A 21,052-nucleotide genomic window follows, 5' to 3' on the forward strand; every position below is an offset into this window, starting at 1 on the left:
CGTATATGTGAGTATTAAAGTACTAAATTTATCTATGCAGTGGCAATTAAAAAGAAATACCACCTCGGTATTGTATTTCAAGTTTTTAACAATATATGAAACACATGGCACATGATTGCCAGCACCAGGTATAAGATAAGTCAAGCACAACCGGTGTATAGCAAAACGATATAATTTGCCGACGTTTCGAATTTCTATTCAGAAAACTTCATCAGGGCATGATATGAAGAGTACACTATCGTATATATATAGAGAGCACAAAAACAAAATTTAAAAATGAACACGGCGTGAAAAAATTGAAACAGGGGACAATATGATAATAGAGTGAATTGGCGCAAGTTCGAACAAATATGAGGAAACAATGCAGTTTCTTTATCGTTCATTGAATTTTTCTCTTTGTTAATGTGATATGATTTCCAGACATAGTCTTTTCCTGTAGTGATTTCATTTTCTAATGTCCTGCTGTTTTCTCTATCAATGCTGTGATCTGTAGAAAGGGCATGTCTCGAGAGAGCCGATTTTTCGAATTTGTTTTGTTTTACAGCTCGCTGATGTTTCTTTCTCCGAGTTTCGAGACTTCGTTTCGTTTCTCCAATGTAAATAGAGAAGCAATCACTGCATGGGGTTACATATACCACGCCGTTTTTCTTGTTAGGGCATGGGCGCTCTTGGACATTAGAAAGCAATTGGCCTATTGTGTTTTGGGGTTTGAAACTAACTTTGCTCCTTACGTCTTCTAAAATTCTTCGACTTTTTTCACTAAGTACTTTAACATATGGGATGGTAGTGGACGCGATCGGGTGGTTAGAATTAAAATTCAGATAGCTATTTGTATGTGTCTTTTTCCTAAATATATCGGTCGTTATCTTTCCGGTGTCTGAAGTTGATTATATGACCCACGGACAAAAACGTTGCACACCCCTACTATAGAGAAATGCGTTCAAGTGAGAAAATTGGATTCAGAAAATTCTATTCATGGAATATCTTAAATAATTAGTCAAATGTCAGACGGAAAATCAAGTTACAGAAAAGTATTCAGTATTCTCGAAGCCTATGAATTATTATTGGTAAATAAAACTCAACTAAACAATTTCAATTTTGTTATGAAGTCAGTTCTCAATATATCTTAATCAATTTTGTTTCATTTTAAACAGAGTTTTTCAGTTTTTTTACCTCATTTAATACACCCGTAGGAGCAAACAAACTCTAAAATCATGGTATCGATAGAGCCATTTAGATTTTAAAAATTTAGGTCTTCATGAACACCCTGTACATCACACCCACTGAAAATTATCGACCAACAAAAATGATCGTGAAATTGTTGGAAATTATTACCGTACCAGTACCATTGAAGCATTTTTACTTGAGTTCTTGTTTTTCAAACAAGAAAATATTTGCCCACAACTACTTATTGATATTAGACAAGCAGGCGACTAATATGTATATTCAGGTTATTACCCGCGCCAGTGATATCAGCCGATTCTGATTGAACAATTGAAGTCAACAATGTGAGATTTAAAAAGGAAGGAAATTCCTTAAAGCAAAACTTATAGATATAATATTTTGCATTCAGGCAAAAACTAATTATTAATATACGAATCGGGAAAAAAAAACTCTTTTGCGAATAACGAAAATGAAACATTTTTACGAGATGAGTCATATGTAATGTCTGTCAGATAAACTTTTACATTTTCGATTCTACATTTCGTCAATGTCATAGAATGCCAGATTTGAAGATATCATATTTTTTGTATCTTTTAAAACCATGCAAAAATTGCAAAAATCATGTAAAACCGACAAAAACCTCGTCGGCAAAACTGTCGCGAGAGAATCGATTCAAGTGTGGCAACAATACTTCACACACTCAGCTTGGAGCAGTAACTTATACTTCAATATGCAAACTTTTTACTCTCGCCAAGCATGCCACTTAAATAAATTCAATAGTTTACACATATAGCCACTTTATTACAAATTAAATGTCCAACATAATGAATTAACAAATGCAGTTATAAACATCAGTTTAGCAGAATATCATTATGTTATTGTAAATTGATATATTTTGCAAATACAGTATTCACAGCCTCTCGTGAGCCATTATCATCAGCCGGTTCAAACGTCAAACTATCCATGTCAGATTTTGATCTACCGTTTATTTAAGCCAATGGTCAGAAAATAAAAATCTATTGGTATGGCAGTCTAAAATATGCACATTATTAGCTTTTATTTGGATGGGTTTTCTATTGCGATCACAAATGAATTCAATTCAATTACATTTTCAATCAATATACAATTTCTGCTGGACAAACAGATTAATGGAAAAGTCAGCTATTTTTCAAATGGGATACCCCCCCCCCCCCCCCCCCCATTTTTGAATATTGATCTACAAATAACTAAGAAACGATATAGTGCATATAATATCTGCAGTTATGTTCTGTTTCAAATAAATGTATAACCATAATATGTTATTATCTATGTCTGAATAATACAATGTAAACATAGTAACAAAAAATAAGTTTGCAAATTGATACTCTGCTAAACATATACGTGTGATTGTGAGAGCAGACTAGACCAAATGCATCTATTTCTTGAAAGTCGATATTACTTTTGCCTAGACTTGAGATGAATGTATATGGAACACCGCTCAAATAATATTACGAAAACTTCCGTTCTACATAAGAATGAATTATTACTCAATTGGTGCAATAAAACTTGCAATCTCGCAATTCTTTACACTTATTTAATTTGTCAGTAATTAAACAGGAAAATATCTATAATTTTGAGTTCACATAAAGGGCAGTAGGCGGAATTACTTAGAACTTGCGAAATTAAAGGATTCGGTGTAATTTCCGTTTTCCGATAAAATTTTTTAAATATAATATCGAAAACCTAAAGGAGTAAATACAACTACAGTTACAAAAAAAAATATCTTTCATTCACGTATCATTCAAATACAGTAACGTTTAGCTTCTCTTAAACGCACAAAATATAACCAGAATTTGATTTTGTATTTCTGCATAACAAGTGAAATAGCATCCATCCAACTTCACATTTTATTGAGGTGTGTATTTTCTTATACCCGATAAATCAGATTAAATTTTCGTAATTATTTGCAATTTCAAAATTATTTTAGTTCGATCTTGAGTGGCCCGGGCATCGTTTCAACCAGATTTTAATTTAAATTACAACATCCGCCAATTGTTGAAATGCTCTATCATGCATGATACAGTATATTGTCGCAGATAATTCGATATGCTAGATAAAGAAAAATTGAGCAATATGGATATAATGAAAGAATACAATTGTGTTACATGCTTTAAGCCCGTTTAATTGAATAATATATGATAATCATCTATTCAAAAGACTAGTGTTTATCATTCACACAGGAAAGTTATATGATCGCATGCCTTGGATGCAACATTATTTATCATGAATTAGCGATAAAAGTATCCTGGTTCCAGTGATATATATCAACTATTATTTGTCAGATTTTTGTACGTGGTACAGACTTCAAAATTTGTAAAGTAAGTATTTTATGTATATTTTGTGAGATTATTTTTGAAGCCATTCTGAAATTCATTCACCTAAAATCAGGTAGTCAGTAACGCACTTTATCATACATATATAATATTATTCACGTGAGAAATTGTGTATGGATACCGGCTGCCTAGAATATTTCAAGAAAATATTGTAATGGAAAAATACGTAGTAGAAAATATCACAATCTTTGAAGTAGATTTCACCAAACCACACGTAAAAAGTAGTATCAAGATTGGCATATGTGTCTCTGAAGCTTGTAGCTTAATATCATGTTAAATACATGGCGGCCTTTTTGCCAGGTTTTACTATAAACACACACTTGTCTGAAAAATGAACTTCTAAACACCCAGTAGGTTGTAATTAAGAAGAAATATAAACTTATAGTTTGTGTCATGATAAAACTTAACTGTCCTGAAATTTAGCTGTGAAGCTGTGGTTCGAAATCAATGGGTTAATTTAATTACACAACATAAAAGTAAAACTTGTTCGATTGAATATTCTAGTCCTAAGCAACGTGTTCGTACTCTTTCTTTATCGTACGCATGAGACAGCATGCGAATATAATGCCGACGATCTGTATAAATGCAATACCGATACCAACGCCACCTATCACGCCAGCATTTCGCTTTATGAAGGCTTCAATCTTCTCAACGCATCCATTTTTGGCTCCAGTGTAAATAAGGTGCCCTGATTTCAATCCACAATCTTTCTTCGGAGTAATACAGCAGCTGTCTGGCACAATTTTTGTTCCATTGTTACTAGAAATTCCTGCTTGGGTCATTCGGGCTTTTGCTTCTGCTTGAAAACCGGTACTCGTTTCCCAATCCACAGACGAAACTGCGCCACAACATTTGAATTTTTCCTGCACGACTCCAAAAACTGGCTTCATCTTAGGCGTGTATTTGCTTATGGCGTCTTGCACTGATTTCTTTATCCAAATTTCAATTCGGTTTCTCAAAGCAAATGCCGCGATTCCAGCTGACATTTCGAGGATGAAGATAACCAGAAGTGAGACCATAAATGTTGTCACCATGCAGTAGTTTTCCTTGTACGCCCCACAGCATCCGAAGAATGCAATTATCATGATGAACACGCCAACACATATCAGCAAAATTGGTGCGGATGAAATAGTAGAGCCAGTAATTTGCACCAAATCTCGATATTTAATTTCGACGGCAGCCCCGACACCGATCAGCACTAACGCAATGATGAAAAACACCAAATTGAATGCAAAAAGCAGATACTTGATGAGTTTCATTCCACAATCCATCTTGTATTCTACGTCTTTTTCCTTTCTACCAAAAAACTTGATAAATACAAGTACCCTGCTGTAACCAAAAAATAAAATAGAAGGTTGAATAGGTTAGATACACTGCAGGCAGAAATAAGAAGCGGAAATCACGCTCATTACAAGGCTCTCGCTCAATAGAAACGACCATATTGTGCTGTTGAATAGACCGGCATTTGCCTACTTCGTGACTTGAATGGGTTCCTCTTCGAGCATATAATTTCCCTGTTAATCATGTTAATGATGATATCTATTGTCATGCTTAGTCTTACTATGAATTGTGACCATTTAGACGAGCACCAGACATGTTCGAAGCGTTAATTCAATAACAAAGGACACAAAATATATAGTAAAGTGGAAAATAGCTTTCTTCCAAGCTGTCAAAAACGTAGAAACAATATGATTATCCATAACGAATCCATGGCTAACTGTAGGAAGGCTTATCATTCCTCACACTTCAGATTAATATAAAATTTAGCATCCGCCACAGAACTTACGTGCTAGACCACAATCCAGACTGCAATGTGCATTTATAATGATATGTGCTTGTTTATGGACCCCATGTCTTGAAATAACAACATATGTGCAGGCAATGTACGTTACATGCGTGTACCGTCGTGATGTATGACCGGCAACAACACATCTCATTTTATTCCCTCCAATTTTCTCATATCACTTAACCACCTGAATATAAGCCAGACGCTAGACTTGTTTATCACAATCATTTTGCTTTCGAGGATATTATGAATGCACAATGGAGTCGTAAGCAATTTACATACAGCGTATTCAATGGTATTGGCACAATAACTAAACATGCTAGTCATAATGCAAGGGAAAACACGTAGGCTCAAGGCACATGAAAAATTGCTAATGCGAGAATATTTGTGTGTATTCTCATTTGAATACAATGAAGAAGACTATTAAGATATTTATAGAAGTGCTATGCTCCGAGAAGGGAATAATAATGATGCAGATTTTGCCAGCCGCGTTGTCTTTGGTTTAATAGGCTTCAGGCATTGATTAGACATAACCGCTATCTTCAAATCCAAACTAGATCTCGCTCGCCATTTTCAGAATATACACATACAACTTAATTGCTCTTCACTCGATTTGTATTGTTGATCGAAAACTTGAGTATCGACGACTAAAGTACCACGACACTAAAATGCAGCTTAGGCTTGAGTTTTTAAATTTTCGAGTTTTTATAATTGCATGCAAATGGGAATATTGGCAGCTTTTACTCGGAGTTGTATCGAATCATTTCCTCAGTATAAAACCCTAACATGGTACAACCATACATTTGTTAATTAATATAAAAAAAATTATTTTGACAAAGTGAAACTGTCAGTTTAATCAAAATACACGGTAACTTGCTCATTTATGGTTTTACAAGTTAACGTGAGATAGGCTAGGCGCATCCGGATATAATCTAAAACACGCGATTTTGCTTAGAAAATAATGATATAAATATCATCTTCTTCAAGTATATAAAACTTTAGTATTAATGAATTCCCAACTATTTCCAACTTTCTAGTCGATCACTCCACACTGCATCTACCTAAATGTGAGAAGAATAAAACTTCTACAAATGACTTGTTCTCTGCCATACCCGAATGTTATCACCAATATTATAAAAACATAACATCGTCGATCAATAATACAAGGGTCCCATGATCATGAATAAAAGGTAATGATATTTGCAACATTGTATCATTCATGAACAAGAGGAAACAAGCTCTTGAATATGCGATTTTTGCTCTAGATCGTGGTTGATCGGATCGTGCTGTTAATAGAGAAACTCCGGTTTAGTCAAGTGCCCTTGACTTCAGAAATCTTTGCTTATTATATAATGTTGTAATAACAACAAAATGTGTCAGAACAAAGCCATTCATGTATATATATATATATATATCGTTAACGCATATAAAATTATTTAATACATTTATTCATCAAACACTATAGAAACTATTGGGATAACAGAATAGATCAAAATCAGTTATCTCAAAATAAGAAAGAATCGTTGTGATGAAAAAGATAACTGATCTAAGTACTTTATGAACAGAAATTTAACATCGATTTATCAGATAATTATTAGAATTAGTACCATGTATCGCTGTAAAATGATTTCTTAACCAATTCAAAATCTTCGGATACATTTGATGCCACTTGCAACTTTTGAGAATGTGCAACCTCAATAAACAGGGCATGGTTATGGCCAATCGGCAATAATTGATTCTATCTGAATACAAATATACTCTAACTGCAAAATAAAGTTATGGTAATTGAAGATTTTCAACTTGAATATACTGTGTAAAAGTATAGGTGTTGATATGATTGTTTTTGTCTCTTGACACTGGGATCAATTGAAAACATACTGGAAAATGGCGGAAACCAGCAAAATGCACAGACCGTTCATAACGCCACGATAAAGTCAAAAAAGAAGCTGCATCTATTCATTCATCGCTTCATCACTTCACTCCGTGGATTCGATGGGATCGGCTACTTCATAGTCTTGGGGCGATGCTCGATTACGGTTCTTTATCGTTTACACATTATAGGGCGCGAATAACTTGCTATATATGAGCTCGCAGACAAACGCGCACGGTATAGCTATACTAAAGCTGAAAACTTTTTTAAGGCGAGAAAAGGTCAAATTAAATTGATTTATACAAAATTCGGTGCTCCAGAAGTATGCGCACCAAGATGTCGCACAACCTGAATCCTAACCGGTACACACATACTATGTTCAGGTTGTGCGCCATCTTGGTGCGCATATTTCTGGAGGTCCCAAAATTCTTCATTTTTTGGCAAACTCACAACAACTACCCAACTTAAGATGCCGAGAATGAAATAATGAACGATAAATTATTTTCAAAGCACGCAATGTCAAGCAGTGCCTAAGTTTGAACATAATTCCCGTCACCCTTGATAACATGCTCTTGCTACAGCATCCTTGCGTTCTACGCATACGAATCCACCTGCGCAAAGGCATAGAGCAAGGAACGGTAGTTAGTTTCACGTAACCCCAACTGTTAGTTATGCTATATGAAAATATCATTTAAACTTATTTTTAATAATTATATATACCAAGATATTTCATGCATGGCATTCCAGTTAGCATTTTACCACCGAACATATATGGAAAGGTCGACTTATATTTTTGTTAGGGAGCATATAAATCAATTTAATATAATTTATAGTCAGTTTATTTTGTTTTCGCTTTACCTGTCTCATCGTTGAAGACAATTCGGGGAATATTAGCACTGTGGTAACTTTATGCAATACAGGTGTCGTTATTTTGTCTTTAGTTTTTTATAATCAAGCACCAAGTTTCGATTACAACATTTGTAAGAGTCAAGCACTTCAAAAGTGAGATATCATAGCAGTTGCAGACTAAGTAGCAAGCCAAATACGTTTAGAGAAGAATGTCAGCCTCGGAGAAATCAAAACAGTACGGTAAATAGCGTCACCCAGCAGTGTTACATGATATATATATATATATCACAATAATATATAACAGTTTATAAAATCATTGAGGTAGATTATAAAAAGTAAATGACCCAGAATTGATCCCTGGGGAACTACACAAGATATTGGGAGGTATAGTCGCGTTGAGGATTATAGAATCCCAGGATGAAACTCTCTTCAATCAGTGGTTTACTTTACTCCAGATGCAACACCATAGTTAACAAAATTATTTAGTGAATTACTATGGTCCTTTCAAAGACTGCTCGTATGGAGCCTTGTGCAGAGAGAATCTAGAAGCCACCAATAAATAGCCAACTTACGTGAAAATTTCATGCCAGAAGACACAAATTTGAAATTTCATTCTGTTTATCCTTGATCTTCTAATCTGACTTTTGGACAATCTACAACTTTGATAATTGATATATATCAAAATACAGCCACAGCTTTCAACGTTTTATTGTTAAAATAGCAAATACATATATAATACAATTTATAACAATCGGTCATTTCCATCCCTAAAATATAGCCGTATTGTTGGAATGAGAATCTGAATTAATGTCACCAATGGTAATGTAGCCTACCCCAGGACCTTATTATTGAATATAATATATAACATGTTTATTTCATATGGTATTTTGTAAAACAAATTTTGAGTTCACCCCAAGAAGAGCAATCACACAGCTACATGACAGGACTCCCCCACCCCGCAAAAAAAATGAAAAGAATTCATTAGCATTTCGATGGAAACAATAAAAAAGGTTCATGATTTTCCTTCATATGTCAAATATACACATGATCTAGCAATATGATAAAACTATTTGAATGGACACCAGTTAGAAAACTACAATCTAAACGAGCTACATATATACTTTTCATTGATTTTCATTACTTTACTGCTTACTGATGTTTCCCACTATATCTTCAATTGTTTTGTTTGCAAAATTATCATATAAATCGTATTTAGAAAGATCCACAACAGTTTCGTATTTTTCAAATGTTGGTTTTCTGTTATCTGATTCTGGAGGAGAATTCTCAGAAAGAATTTTTTGTGGATCTAATGTACAATTTACAGCTTCAGTGACAGTCTCTTCACTAGTTTCGTCGTCTTTTGACTCTATTTCGGGAACAGTCGGCACTTCACATGCAACGATCGTCGCTCTAGATTTTCTAGACGGTGTCGCGGATCGTATTACGTTTGTTGGCGATTTATTGATTGCTGTTGAGGTACTAGGTCTTTTCATGATTATCGTTGTATGAAGGCATGGACATTTTAATAAAATATTATGACACGCAGTTCGCAAGCCGCTCATATATCTCAACAAAATAAATGGGAGACTTGTGGCATGCATACACGTCATTGAAGAGGTAACCAAAACTGCGTCAGGTCGAAGGACTGTAAAATATAAAGCAGTCATAAACCTATCTCGTGAACATTACCATCTATAATATCACTAATAAGTAGACTTTCAAGGGTGCTTTCACGACCAATGTCTAAGTCTTCAATAACAATAATTTGGATTCACGATTGTATTTCAATATGTGGACTGTTTTAGCATTAATATATCGTGCCTACGTTGATTTCTGATCAAGGCAACAATTTTTGGCGACTTATATGCTTTTGAACACCCTTACAAAAGTAGCATCAAACTCAAACTGGTTTTAATGAGCGATCAGTTTCAATGGCAAATGATGTAACCGTACAAAAATTAGAAGAATGAAATGGCACTTTTGCTATGCCCGTTTATATTTGTGAAACTAAATGTAACCTTTCCAATCAATTTCACATTCACAAAATTTTTAAATTTAAAAGTTGAGAAGTGAGTGAGCAACACATCGAAAACCTTCGTTGTACTCACCAATATCTGCAAAAACGACATCAAAAAACACGACGCATATGAGAGGAGTGATGGAGAGAAACAAGGAAAACGTTAGCAGAATGAGAAGCTTGATGGTGTCATGAAGAGCTGGTCTTCTGTTCCTAAAATGCACGAGATATAAGGAAAAAGACAGTGAAGTTTAAAAAGAAATATATATAAGTTTGCATAGAATGTCGTTAGGCAATAAATTCATCGTTTTGACATAATTTAAAGCAGGATTTTCTGACATGATATGCAAACGGATTCAAGATGTCCTTACTTCTTCAGTTTGGATGGCGTAGGAGAATATGACCTTTGATTTGATGTGTCAGGTACCGCCTAGAGATAATGAAATATTTAAATATTTTGTCTTTAAACAATCATACCCCTAACGAGCAATAGTTATATAGTAGATTGAATATGCTTGTCTAGGAAGTTTGATTTTATTTGATTATGAAATTCATATTTAATTATTATATAGTCATTATTTACTGAAAGATGATAATACCCTGAGGCTACTTCAAATATATATATATATTTTTTTTATGTAGAACCGTTTGCTTCAAGATATGGGGAACATTGAGAACGCTGAAGTCAAAATCTGAGCCGTAGTCTAAATATGTTTTATGCATATGAATCCAGTATGGGATGTTAGAACAATTAGGATCATACATGCCCAACTTTTGTTTGTGTACACGTTTATTCGTATTTGTGGTACAATAGATAGTACCTCTCGTCTCCCGTACATATACGGACAAGAGCAATATTTACATAGCACATAAAAATGCGAACAGTATGACCTAAAAATTAATTAAAACGGTGCATTTCAATGTTTATGGAAAATCAACGGCTAATCTTACTAGACCTGCGTTTCCCAAGATATTAGGGTTTTCAAATGAAAAATTGTAACAATATTTTCGTAACCAGTCTACATTAAAATAAGGATAAACCAATTCGATGGAGGGGATGGTCGATTCGGCGATGGAGTCCAAGGTATGAGAAGTGATCAATGTACATTAATAACCGTTGGAATTTTATATCTTTTATTACAGGGGTGTCAAACTTGCGGCCCCAGAGAACTTCCGATGCGGCCCTCGAACGCACTCTATAGGATCGGCCTGGTCATAAAGGGGTTCCCTGTGTCATAATTTGGGATTATGGCTAAATTAAATGTATTTTGGGGGAACAATAGTATTTCATAGTGGTCTGCGTGTGAACAAAACCAATTTCAAAACTTAAAATGTTTGAGTTTAAATTATCCATGCTTGATCCGGCTGTTCTTAATTACGGTGACGTCATCATATTTTTTTTATGTATAATTTTTATTTTGCTACAAGGTCAATTTTATTTGTATGAATATTTCAAAGCTTAAAAATAAACAAAGAATCTGTTGCTAGTTGAAAACGAAGTATTTTAAACGCGCGAGCAACGTTCTCCGGCTCATAATAAACAAACAAAGATACCAGACAGCACGCGATCAATTTTTTTTTTTTTTTGTTTTTTCTGGTATGTACGGATCAGAAATTTTCCAAATCAGAAAATCAAATGCTCTTCGATAAAACGAATATCACTTCACTTCAAAATCCCACTCTTGTTTTATTTTGAAGGTGAGGTAAAACTCGTCCAAAAGAAAACTCTTTCTCTCGCATATCAATCACGTGTTGACCACAGCGTTAAAAGTAAGAAACTTTTTCTCGAAATTTTTTGAAATTTCTCTCTTCTTACCGGCATAAGGTCGGACGCATTTGCGCTACGTAATTTGGAAAATAAGCTTTTTAAAGATATATTGGGAAATGTACTAGCGTGTTTGATTAAATAAGCTTTTTAAAGATATATTGGGAAATGTACTAGCGTGTTTGATTAACTATTTATGTCATATTATAAAAGAGGTATAAAAAGTCGATTGGGACCAACGCATATAAAGGGTTTTAACAATAATTGTAATATTTTGTAAGTTTTTTTTTATCCAAATGTAATACATTTTTTAAACCTTTCGAAGTAAAATTGATTATTCACACAAAAAACAACAAGTTACTGAAAGTAATTTTGGAAAATTAATTTTTTTTTGTTTTCAATTTGACCCAAATATAGATAGGCCTACACCTCAAGCTAGCAAAAGAATACTTGAAAATAAAAACAGGTATTAAAATGAAACGCAAAGTCCATCCCAAAGGTGGCATTTAAAAAAATGGAAGTTGCAATATTCCTGCATTTCTCAAAATTCTAAAGCACATGATTTTTTGTAATAAATACAGTAAATTGCAATAATAGTGAAATGATAAAATTAATATGTAAATGGAATTTGGTAATTTCAGAAAATAACAAAACTGCATTCGACTGTTTAACTGCATCACAATATATGTCACAAATTACACCTATCTAAAAATATATATGCTATATTACCAAAATATATCAAAAACTGTTTGCGGCCCTTTGCGCAATTCCCAAAATGCAATGCGGCCCTCGATAACCCACGAGTTTGACACCCCTGCTTTATTATATATCATTCAAAATTAAACTCGAACATAATTAAATATGTAACGAAATCACGGTTGACAATTGCAAGCACATACTGCAAAGTAAAATTGAGACAATGTATACCAGCGGTACAGAACTAGTATACAATGTGACCAACCACATTGTCCGGCGCTAATTTGGAGCGGCAAAGCAAAAGCACAGACGATTTTACGAAATCATATACTAAAAATAGGCCCACTGGGTTTTGTACATACATTTTACTATTCACTAGTGGATTACTCTCGAGTCACGGTGGCAAAATGACTTACAGTAAATCGAATGTATATTATTTTTTGCACGTTTATTTTTGTTTTTCACCGGTGACATCAAGGGGAATAGGAAAAGAAGGTTTTATGGACAGTGTTGGAAAGAGGGTAAAGTTCATTTGTCTTACATTGTCAAAGAGAAGATGCCAGTCTTCCTATAAACCATTGGGAACTCAAACAAAATTTGAGACAAAAGGAAACCGTAGCAGATACAAAAACTATAACCAGATCCGCCCGATTTCATTGAGAATTTCATTAATTACTAACTAGCTCGATAGTAAAAGTTGGATTAATTCGTGTAAGTTTTATTTATGATTAAATTTTTGCGTGCTTCAAATACTCAAATAAAAGTAAACATACCAAGTCAATGATACTGATTGGAGATTCCAGGCTCAATTTCAGTTCTCTCAGTGACGACATACGAACAATGGGGAAACTGGAGGTTTTTCTTGAATTATCATGGTACGATCGACTTTTCTCTTACAAAAGATGAAATAATTATATTATGGATATCGAAAGCTAAGAAACGAATGCAATTAGGGTTTATTACCTTATAGTAGGGGTGGCCAACCTGCTTTCGACCGCGATCGACTAAAATCTTCAAAATAGCTCGTGATCGACTGATCGGTAATAAGGAAATACATAAAAACGAATGAGTACTGAATATGCAGATAACTGCACACATGCATACAAAAAATTCCACCACTGCCAATAAATAAACTCGGCGCTGTGGGCGCATTTTTACTAAAATCGCCATTGAAATTTTTATTTTTAATTTGTTAATCTGATTATTTAATTGTAGCTAGAGTAATTTTTCATCATTTATTTAGAATTTATTCGAATCATACAGTTCACATGTAAGGTCTACCTAATTTTAGTTGTAAGTGTTCAAAATTCCTCAAAAGACCTTGCAAAGTATCCATTTATTATTTAGGCAGCGAAAAATAAATATTCTCCAACCATAAATGTTACAAGACTGCTCAAACTTCAGTATATCTAATTTAAAATTTCCACCAAGTCCGATCATTCGCTCAATTGGAATAAGAAAAAAAAATGAGTATTCTGATGCCATTGCTACCGTTGCAAATACACTTCACCACACTTCTTTTGGAGTGTGACAATAACCGCCGCAAACTGCAGAAGTTATTGTATGATCGTTTCTCAGTCAAGACACTTGATATTCGGCAAGTTCAATTACAAACCTTAGCAGCGGCAGCACCTCGTTTGTTGCGTAATAATATGTTCAGGCTATATGTGTATACTGTATTTTTCTCATGCTCAGTACTGTATTTGTTCTGTTTTGAAACACACAACATGCGCTACATTAAATTGGTTCAAGACAATTTATTGAGGTAAATTTGAAATTCACTCAGCATCAGACGCGATCGACCACTCGAGACGTGGCGATCGACTATAGTCGATCGCGATCGACGTGTTGGCCACCCATGCCTTGTAGTGTTTCTAGACCAGAGGTGACAAACCTGCGGCCCGCGGGCCGCATGCGGCCCGCCAAGGACTTTCGTGCGGCCCACGAAGCATTCAGGCAATTCAGTGTATGTTTGGCGTAAAGTAACAAACCTCCAAGAACTGTACAGAGAGAACGGGATCGCAAGTGTTACCGTATTCATATTACTGGCAACAACACTATTTCCAACACATTTTTTTGGATTATCGATACCTCTAACAATAGATCAAAATGACCATTGTCGTAGCATAGTTACGCTCTCTTATCGGCAAACGCATACGGTTTAATAGAGAAGGAGTAATCTCACTTTATGAAAATGTGATATTTTTGTGCACGATAGACGTTATATTTGAAAGTAATAAAAAATTTATAACTTCTGCTCAATGATTAAAACAATGGTAAATGTCGAAAAAATGCCTACGTTTTATAAATCAGTTAATCGTGATTAGAGGGATTCGTTTACAATTTTGTATCCGAAGGCCTGCGAAATACGGATCTTTTGTACAAAGCCTCCATCGCTGTCAAAAAAAAACTACGTCCTGAAATAACAAATTAGTAACTATCCAGTTGTGGTTCGGGTTAGGAATGATTTGAGGTTTTGAATTTCCGACGCAACCTGGATTCTTAGCCTCCACCCACCCTAAAAATGTAATTGAAATATTCATAATTTACATTTAATTTTGGAGCGGAGGCGGTGGTTTTTTATAAAGAATCTTTATACAAAGGATCCCGGAATACTTTCTGAGGCATTATCAACCAGAATTTTGCATATTAACGCGACACAAAATGTCATGAAGAAAGATTCGATAATGCGTAGGTTGATATTATCATTGGGGGAAAGGGTAAATCATAACGAATCCTAAAATTTTTATGCAACTGTCGACCCAATTAGGCAGGCCACTCGTGAAAAGAGCCCACTTTTTCGACAATTAATGTTTTTTTTACTGGTATGTTATGTTGTCGGTTAGCGATTTTGCAGTTGTGCAAAGTATTTCATTGGCGACCATAGGAGTCTATTTATTATTTTTTTATAAATTAAATACACATTTATTTTGCGGCTGCGCCCACAAATTGAGAACATTACTATGATGAAATATCACATCACATTCACGGCCATAAAAAGTGTTTCCAAGTGCCCGATTATACTTAGTTTTGATTCATATTTTTGCGATGTTACGAATTAGTTTTACAATTATGATGTTCTTGCATCAGTGACTGTATCTATCAGAAGCTATTTATAGGACCGTCCGAGAAATCCCTAGATCTGCTATAAAATATCAAAGACTACAATTTATTTCAATCAGTACATTAAAAAATTGATTTTGCATTACGCAGGTAGTAGGCTCTAAACTTTCGTGTTAAAAATGCTGTGGTATTCGAAAGGAAATTCGGATCTCGAACATCCGAGCCGAGCGTTTATATTGCATTATATAATTGAATAACATCAGCTGTATGGATGCCGTTGTTCGTTTTGTAGATGAAAAACAACAGGTATCATACGGTAGTACGACTAAAAATCGTGCGGCCCGCTCACTCAGCGGTGACTGATAAAGTGGCCCGCGGCAGCAAATGGGTTCGTCACCCCTGTTCTAGACTGACCCCCACCTATTCTAAACATCTGAAAGAATTTGAGAAATAGAAAACATAACGTACATTTGTAGACGTTATTATACTCAAACAAATGCTAATTGCTTGTGGAGTGTTACTTGTTCGTGAAATAATAGTTCGATTGATAATAGTGAAGATAAGAGTCAGAGTCCAAGTTCTTTGTTTCTAAGCTTTTGATGCCAACGTTACATTATTGGGAGGAGAATATTGTATTTGTTATACGTATTGACGTATGATATTGCTTTTTGCTTACTTGCTTGTACGAAGCCTCCATTTGAGTTCCTGCGTCCCATTGCATTCACTTCACCAATTCGTTTCCTCTTGCTTTCTGTAAAGTTAACTTTTGAGCGTCGAGGAGCATGAGAACGATAAAACTTTCGGATTGTTGATGTCAACATTCCAAATATAACAACAAAACCACACAAGTACAACACGGTTAAAACGACGATAAAACTTTGCGACATTGGTAGCCACTGCCTTGAGCAAATATGCCCACTGTCTTCAGCTGAGAAATAGAACAATATTGCATTCGAATCATGCTATAAAAAAGTACAAATACTGTAAACTGAAATGTTTTCCGTGAAAAAGCGAACTGATAAGAAAAATAATCCAACCATTTTTGAATATGTCATTGATGCATAGTACATCTCCTTGATAAAATTGTAGGGCATCAAGAAAACTAATTAAAGCCAACGATTCGGCCAAAATAAGATTACATGCAATGATAGTTATGATTTTTTGCGTTGGTTGGAGCGTTCAACTCCGTACGGAATGGTCTAAAACCAGTTTTAACTATACTTTATAAAAATTAATGAGAAAATGAAAAAAATAGAAAAATTGTACTTGTTGTATGTGTATTTCTTCAGTACAAGTAAAGAAATGATGGGAGTTTCAAATCATTTAATTTTGAGAATCTCACTATATACAATCGTGCTGTATTCAGAAAAAAATAAAAAAGAAGGCAGGAATCAATGTAAACAATGTCATAAACCAGGTAATGACCCCTGAATGGCACATCTTTTTGTCCAAGATTGGATTCCGCAATGCCCCAGGACGAGTGTTGGTAACTTCATAGTCACGCACATGTCAAGTTAAACAACAGACTTGTGTACCAACTGCAAGTTTAACAGCAAACAATAGAGCAATGCTGAAATATATGTACACGAAGGCCAAATCGAAGTAGTATCAAATCTTTTACACTTTACAGTACCGGTAGTCTTTCTCACTAAAAATCTTCGCTTATTGCCAGATAGCTAAAATGCAATAGCGGAACCGCCACACAATGCGCAATTTAGAATTTTTATAACGTTATTACACACAACTTCAATGTGATAAAAGAATCACATACAGCCTACAGTTATTTTAATAAAACTAATGGTCTTCTGGATACAACAACAACCTTTCACCCCTGGAAGTTTCAACGCAATTGGTTCAGAGATTGAAGAGAAAAGCTATTTTTCGACAAAAACAATAAAAAGAATACTGACATCAACATCATAACGAGATAGCGATCAAAGACCGCCGACTTATCGATCTTCCGCAAAAAAAAATTAATAACTCGCTTATTCTAAAAAAAATAAAATAAAAAATGTGACTAATTAATTAATATCTCGCTGATTATACAAAATGATTCATTCCAAATCAATAAGCTTCTGGTCCGAGATATGATGAATGCACATGCAAAATTTGAAGCAGATTCAACCTCGCTTTCGTAAGATATCGCGTAACATACGAAAGTGTCTAACAGACAAACAAACAGACAAATACCTGTCAACATACTTAACGATCAAGATCGATAAGTTATAACGAAACGCTCCATAGGTCCCTTGATGACGTTATCATCATTAGCTCGTTAGGGTTAAACATTGTTGTACTGTTGAGAAGGCTACGGAGTTGCATGAAATCAATGCGACTCCGCGTTCGAGTCATTCTAAATTAAATATGACTACTGGTCCAAAAAAGCGACTACCACAGGAAATTTTAAAATAACAACTCCGGAACTCCGGAGTATTTTGAAATTTGTGAAATTCATTCTATCCCTTATTATAATACGTGAGTAAGTGTTTGAAACATCTGGCAATACTGACTTACAATATACTTACGCGGGGTACATTGATAGCCAGATCGAATTCCGGGCAAGCAAGCACAGTACTCAACACAATTCCAACCCAATGCCACGGCGACTGATAAAAATATTGGAATTATCCAAGCCATTGTTAATAAAACAAAAGCTTTGAATCGTTTTCCTTTGAACATTTGATGCTGAATAAAAAAAATGAATGTGAATATGCGATTGACGTATAAACTAGATAGAGATCGGAGACCGCCCACTTATCGATCTGTGGTTTCGATTCCTTCGCTCTGACTCGATAGCGACATCGCGTGTCCCATCACTAATTATAATTTAATAACTTGCTAATTATACGACATAATTCATCTCAAATCAGAAGGCTTCTGGTCCGAGATATGATGCATGCACATGCAAAATTTGAAGCAGATTCAACCTCGCGTGAAACTTTAAGACGAAAAATTCGCTAGAAAGCTATTGCTTTTGTTTTATGTATATTTTACTCAATATTCTGATATTTTATTCTAATTCAACAGAATACTGTTTCGACATTTGACCTTGGGATCTATGTTATTGGGCATTGCTATCTTTCAACATGAGTATGATTGATCCCTTACTTCCGATCCTCGTTTTTTCTTCATGCGACCATCTCGGCTAGCAGCCGCAAGTTCAGATCGCGAGGGCAATTTTGGTTCGGTATATCGACCGATAAATTGTGCGTTATCCCCAACAGCAAATATCAGCGCCACCACGTTCAATTCCATGACAAGCCACATTGACGCAAGAAGTCCTTTACGGAATGCATAATGTTGCATGGCATTTCGATGTGAAGAAATATTTACGTTGTATCTAAAAATGATAAAAAACTGAAGAATTCTGTATGAAGTTGGTTGAACGTTTCAAACTAGCGATTGTTAAATTTTGAATCATTTTCTCACTATAGTGTCTCTTTATTTGTGAATGCCATTTATTATTATAGTGTTGATCGTATATTACTATATAGGCTACTCGTCCTGGGAGGTTCCACAATTCAATGTTGTTTTGAAAATTCAAAAAAATTTGGATCAAATTTAACATCAATTATCATACCTCTGTAGTACTCCACCTTCGATGCTGGCATTATCAACTTGAAATGTTGTATAATATACTTCATAAAATATAGAAAAACAGAAAAAAATTGCTGAAAATGAGCAACTTATTAGGTAATAATGTATACTATTTTGCCGAAGTGTTCTCCAACTTATTCCAATTCCAATAAGAAGCAATCCATTGAAAAATACCTGAATAAAAACAACTTTATTGTAAAGGGAAATTCACATTCTGTCGTATTTTCCTGGTATACAGACACTGAATTGATACATTCTTATGTAATTACGTAAATCACTTTTTATTTTAAAAATTGAACGCAATTCATTTTTGCTCCCACATGAATTGAATTTCCCCATTTTGCGGTATTTAATATTTTATTTTTGAGTAAAAATCTCAACATTTTAACCATTCCTTACTATCTCGTTATTATCCACGTATTTCCAATAAAGGAAAAAACAGCCAAGTGCAGTAAGTTATCAAGCCAATGAATAATTTTTTAGTTACCTATATGTATAGGTGGCATATGATTATGGGAAAATTGAAAGATGTGGACCTACGTACCAATTTAGGATAGGATAGGATAGGATTTACATATTTATCCCGGGGGAGAGGAAAGCCGATAAGACGGCTTATCCATATGGCGAACCACGGCCTCTCGTCCGGTTACCATTCCAAGTCGGGTATGGGATTTAGTTTTTTACTGTATTGTTTGTTTTCGGAAGCATGGACTTGGTGGTGGAGGAAGCCGTAACCGACCAGCGGTTACGTGAACCACCCAACGACGGCGAGGAGTCCAGCAATCCTCTCGCACATAACTATCCCTGCATGGGATTCGAACCTGCGAACCCACGCAGAGCAATTAGAGGTGCGGTGGCGAGCGTATTCCTAACGCTTAGCCCGTTGAGCCACACCGCCACGCCAATGAATTTCAATGAATAACATAAAAATACAAACCACTATTGATATGACGACACAATAAATAGCAATAATATCTCTCTGAGGCGAACTTTTTGAACATATTTCATCAATTGCATCTGTTATATTATCGTTGCTTCCGGCTGCTGACATCGTCTTAGGTAGCTAAAACAAGTAGGTAACGCTACTTAATGATTGATACGACATAACAGTTCTTATTCTAAGTGATTCAAGAGTCTTGCTGCACACTAACATAAATATATTTCTGCAACATTTCTTCTGGCCAAGGTCATACTTCCTCATACAAACGTTACTCTACAGCAGAGCTACTCAACTATTTTTACCAAAGATCCGCATACAAAAATCAAAAATATTTGGGTCCGGTCTTTCCAGAAATTATATTTCGGCATCATTAAACAAGCACTTCCTCAGGCGAGATATTATTATTATCCAATCAAGATTGTTTATTATGTCGTTATAGTTCTTTTCCTATATATTTAAATATATAAACGTGATTTTATAAGTGGGGCTAATGATCCAAAGTCAGAAGTACCACACATTTTAACCATTATATTCTAAACATATAAACCAACTTTACCTGAAAAACAAAAATTGAGTTCCCCAATTTATGGCAAATCTATCTTCTTCTCTCAATCAAGAAAATATTAGAATGAGAAGCGAATTGCATGGTATGGTACACTGCCTATACTATTATATTCTTCCCACGTATAGGTAAACAATCATAACATGTATAGGTAAACGGAAACAATGATCTTTTATGAAAATTTACTTCCTTGAATACTCATGCACTATGCACACCTTAGGAAGTTAACTGAAAACTAAAGTTCTAAAATCTAGCCAATCCCATTATATCGTGCTGTTAGTCATACTATGCAGAGATTTATCCGTGGAATTTATTTAGCCGAATGTAGAATCAATTCATATGACTGGCGTTAATATTATTTCAATGCATAT

At 34.8% G+C, this 21,052-nt stretch overlaps 2 protein-coding genes across 2 annotated transcripts; both read right to left on the reverse strand.

Annotated features, from left to right (window-relative positions):
* Nucleotides 1–1,944: 1,944 nt before the first annotated feature.
* LOC120332691 (CD63 antigen-like) lies at nt 1,945–4,890 on the reverse strand. The gene has a single exon (XM_039399992.2). It carries the CDS (start codon nt 4,805–4,807, stop codon nt 4,043–4,045), a length of 765 nt encoding a protein of 254 aa, XP_039255926.2. The 5' UTR covers nt 4,808–4,890; the 3' UTR covers nt 1,945–4,042.
* A 3,502-nt stretch (nt 4,891–8,392) lies between these two features.
* LOC120332935 (uncharacterized) lies at nt 8,393–20,928 on the reverse strand. The gene is made up of 10 exons (XM_078119253.1): nt 20,676–20,928; nt 20,117–20,242; nt 19,163–19,353; nt 18,691–18,922; nt 18,108–18,267; nt 16,259–16,510; nt 13,293–13,411; nt 10,430–10,488; nt 10,150–10,271; nt 8,393–9,686 (listed from the first exon to the last, which is right to left on the reverse strand). The coding sequence occupies exons 2-10, from the start codon at nt 20,228–20,230 to the stop codon at nt 9,184–9,186; spliced, it is 1,752 nt and encodes a 583-aa protein (XP_077975379.1). The 5' UTR covers nt 20,231–20,242; nt 20,676–20,928; the 3' UTR covers nt 8,393–9,183.
* Nucleotides 20,929–21,052: the final 124 nt, after the last annotated feature.

Source organism: Styela clava, chromosome 13 (assembly GCF_964204865.1).
Source record: "Styela clava chromosome 13, kaStyClav1.hap1.2, whole genome shotgun sequence".
Taxonomy (NCBI): Eukaryota; Metazoa; Chordata; class Ascidiacea; order Stolidobranchia; family Styelidae; genus Styela; species Styela clava.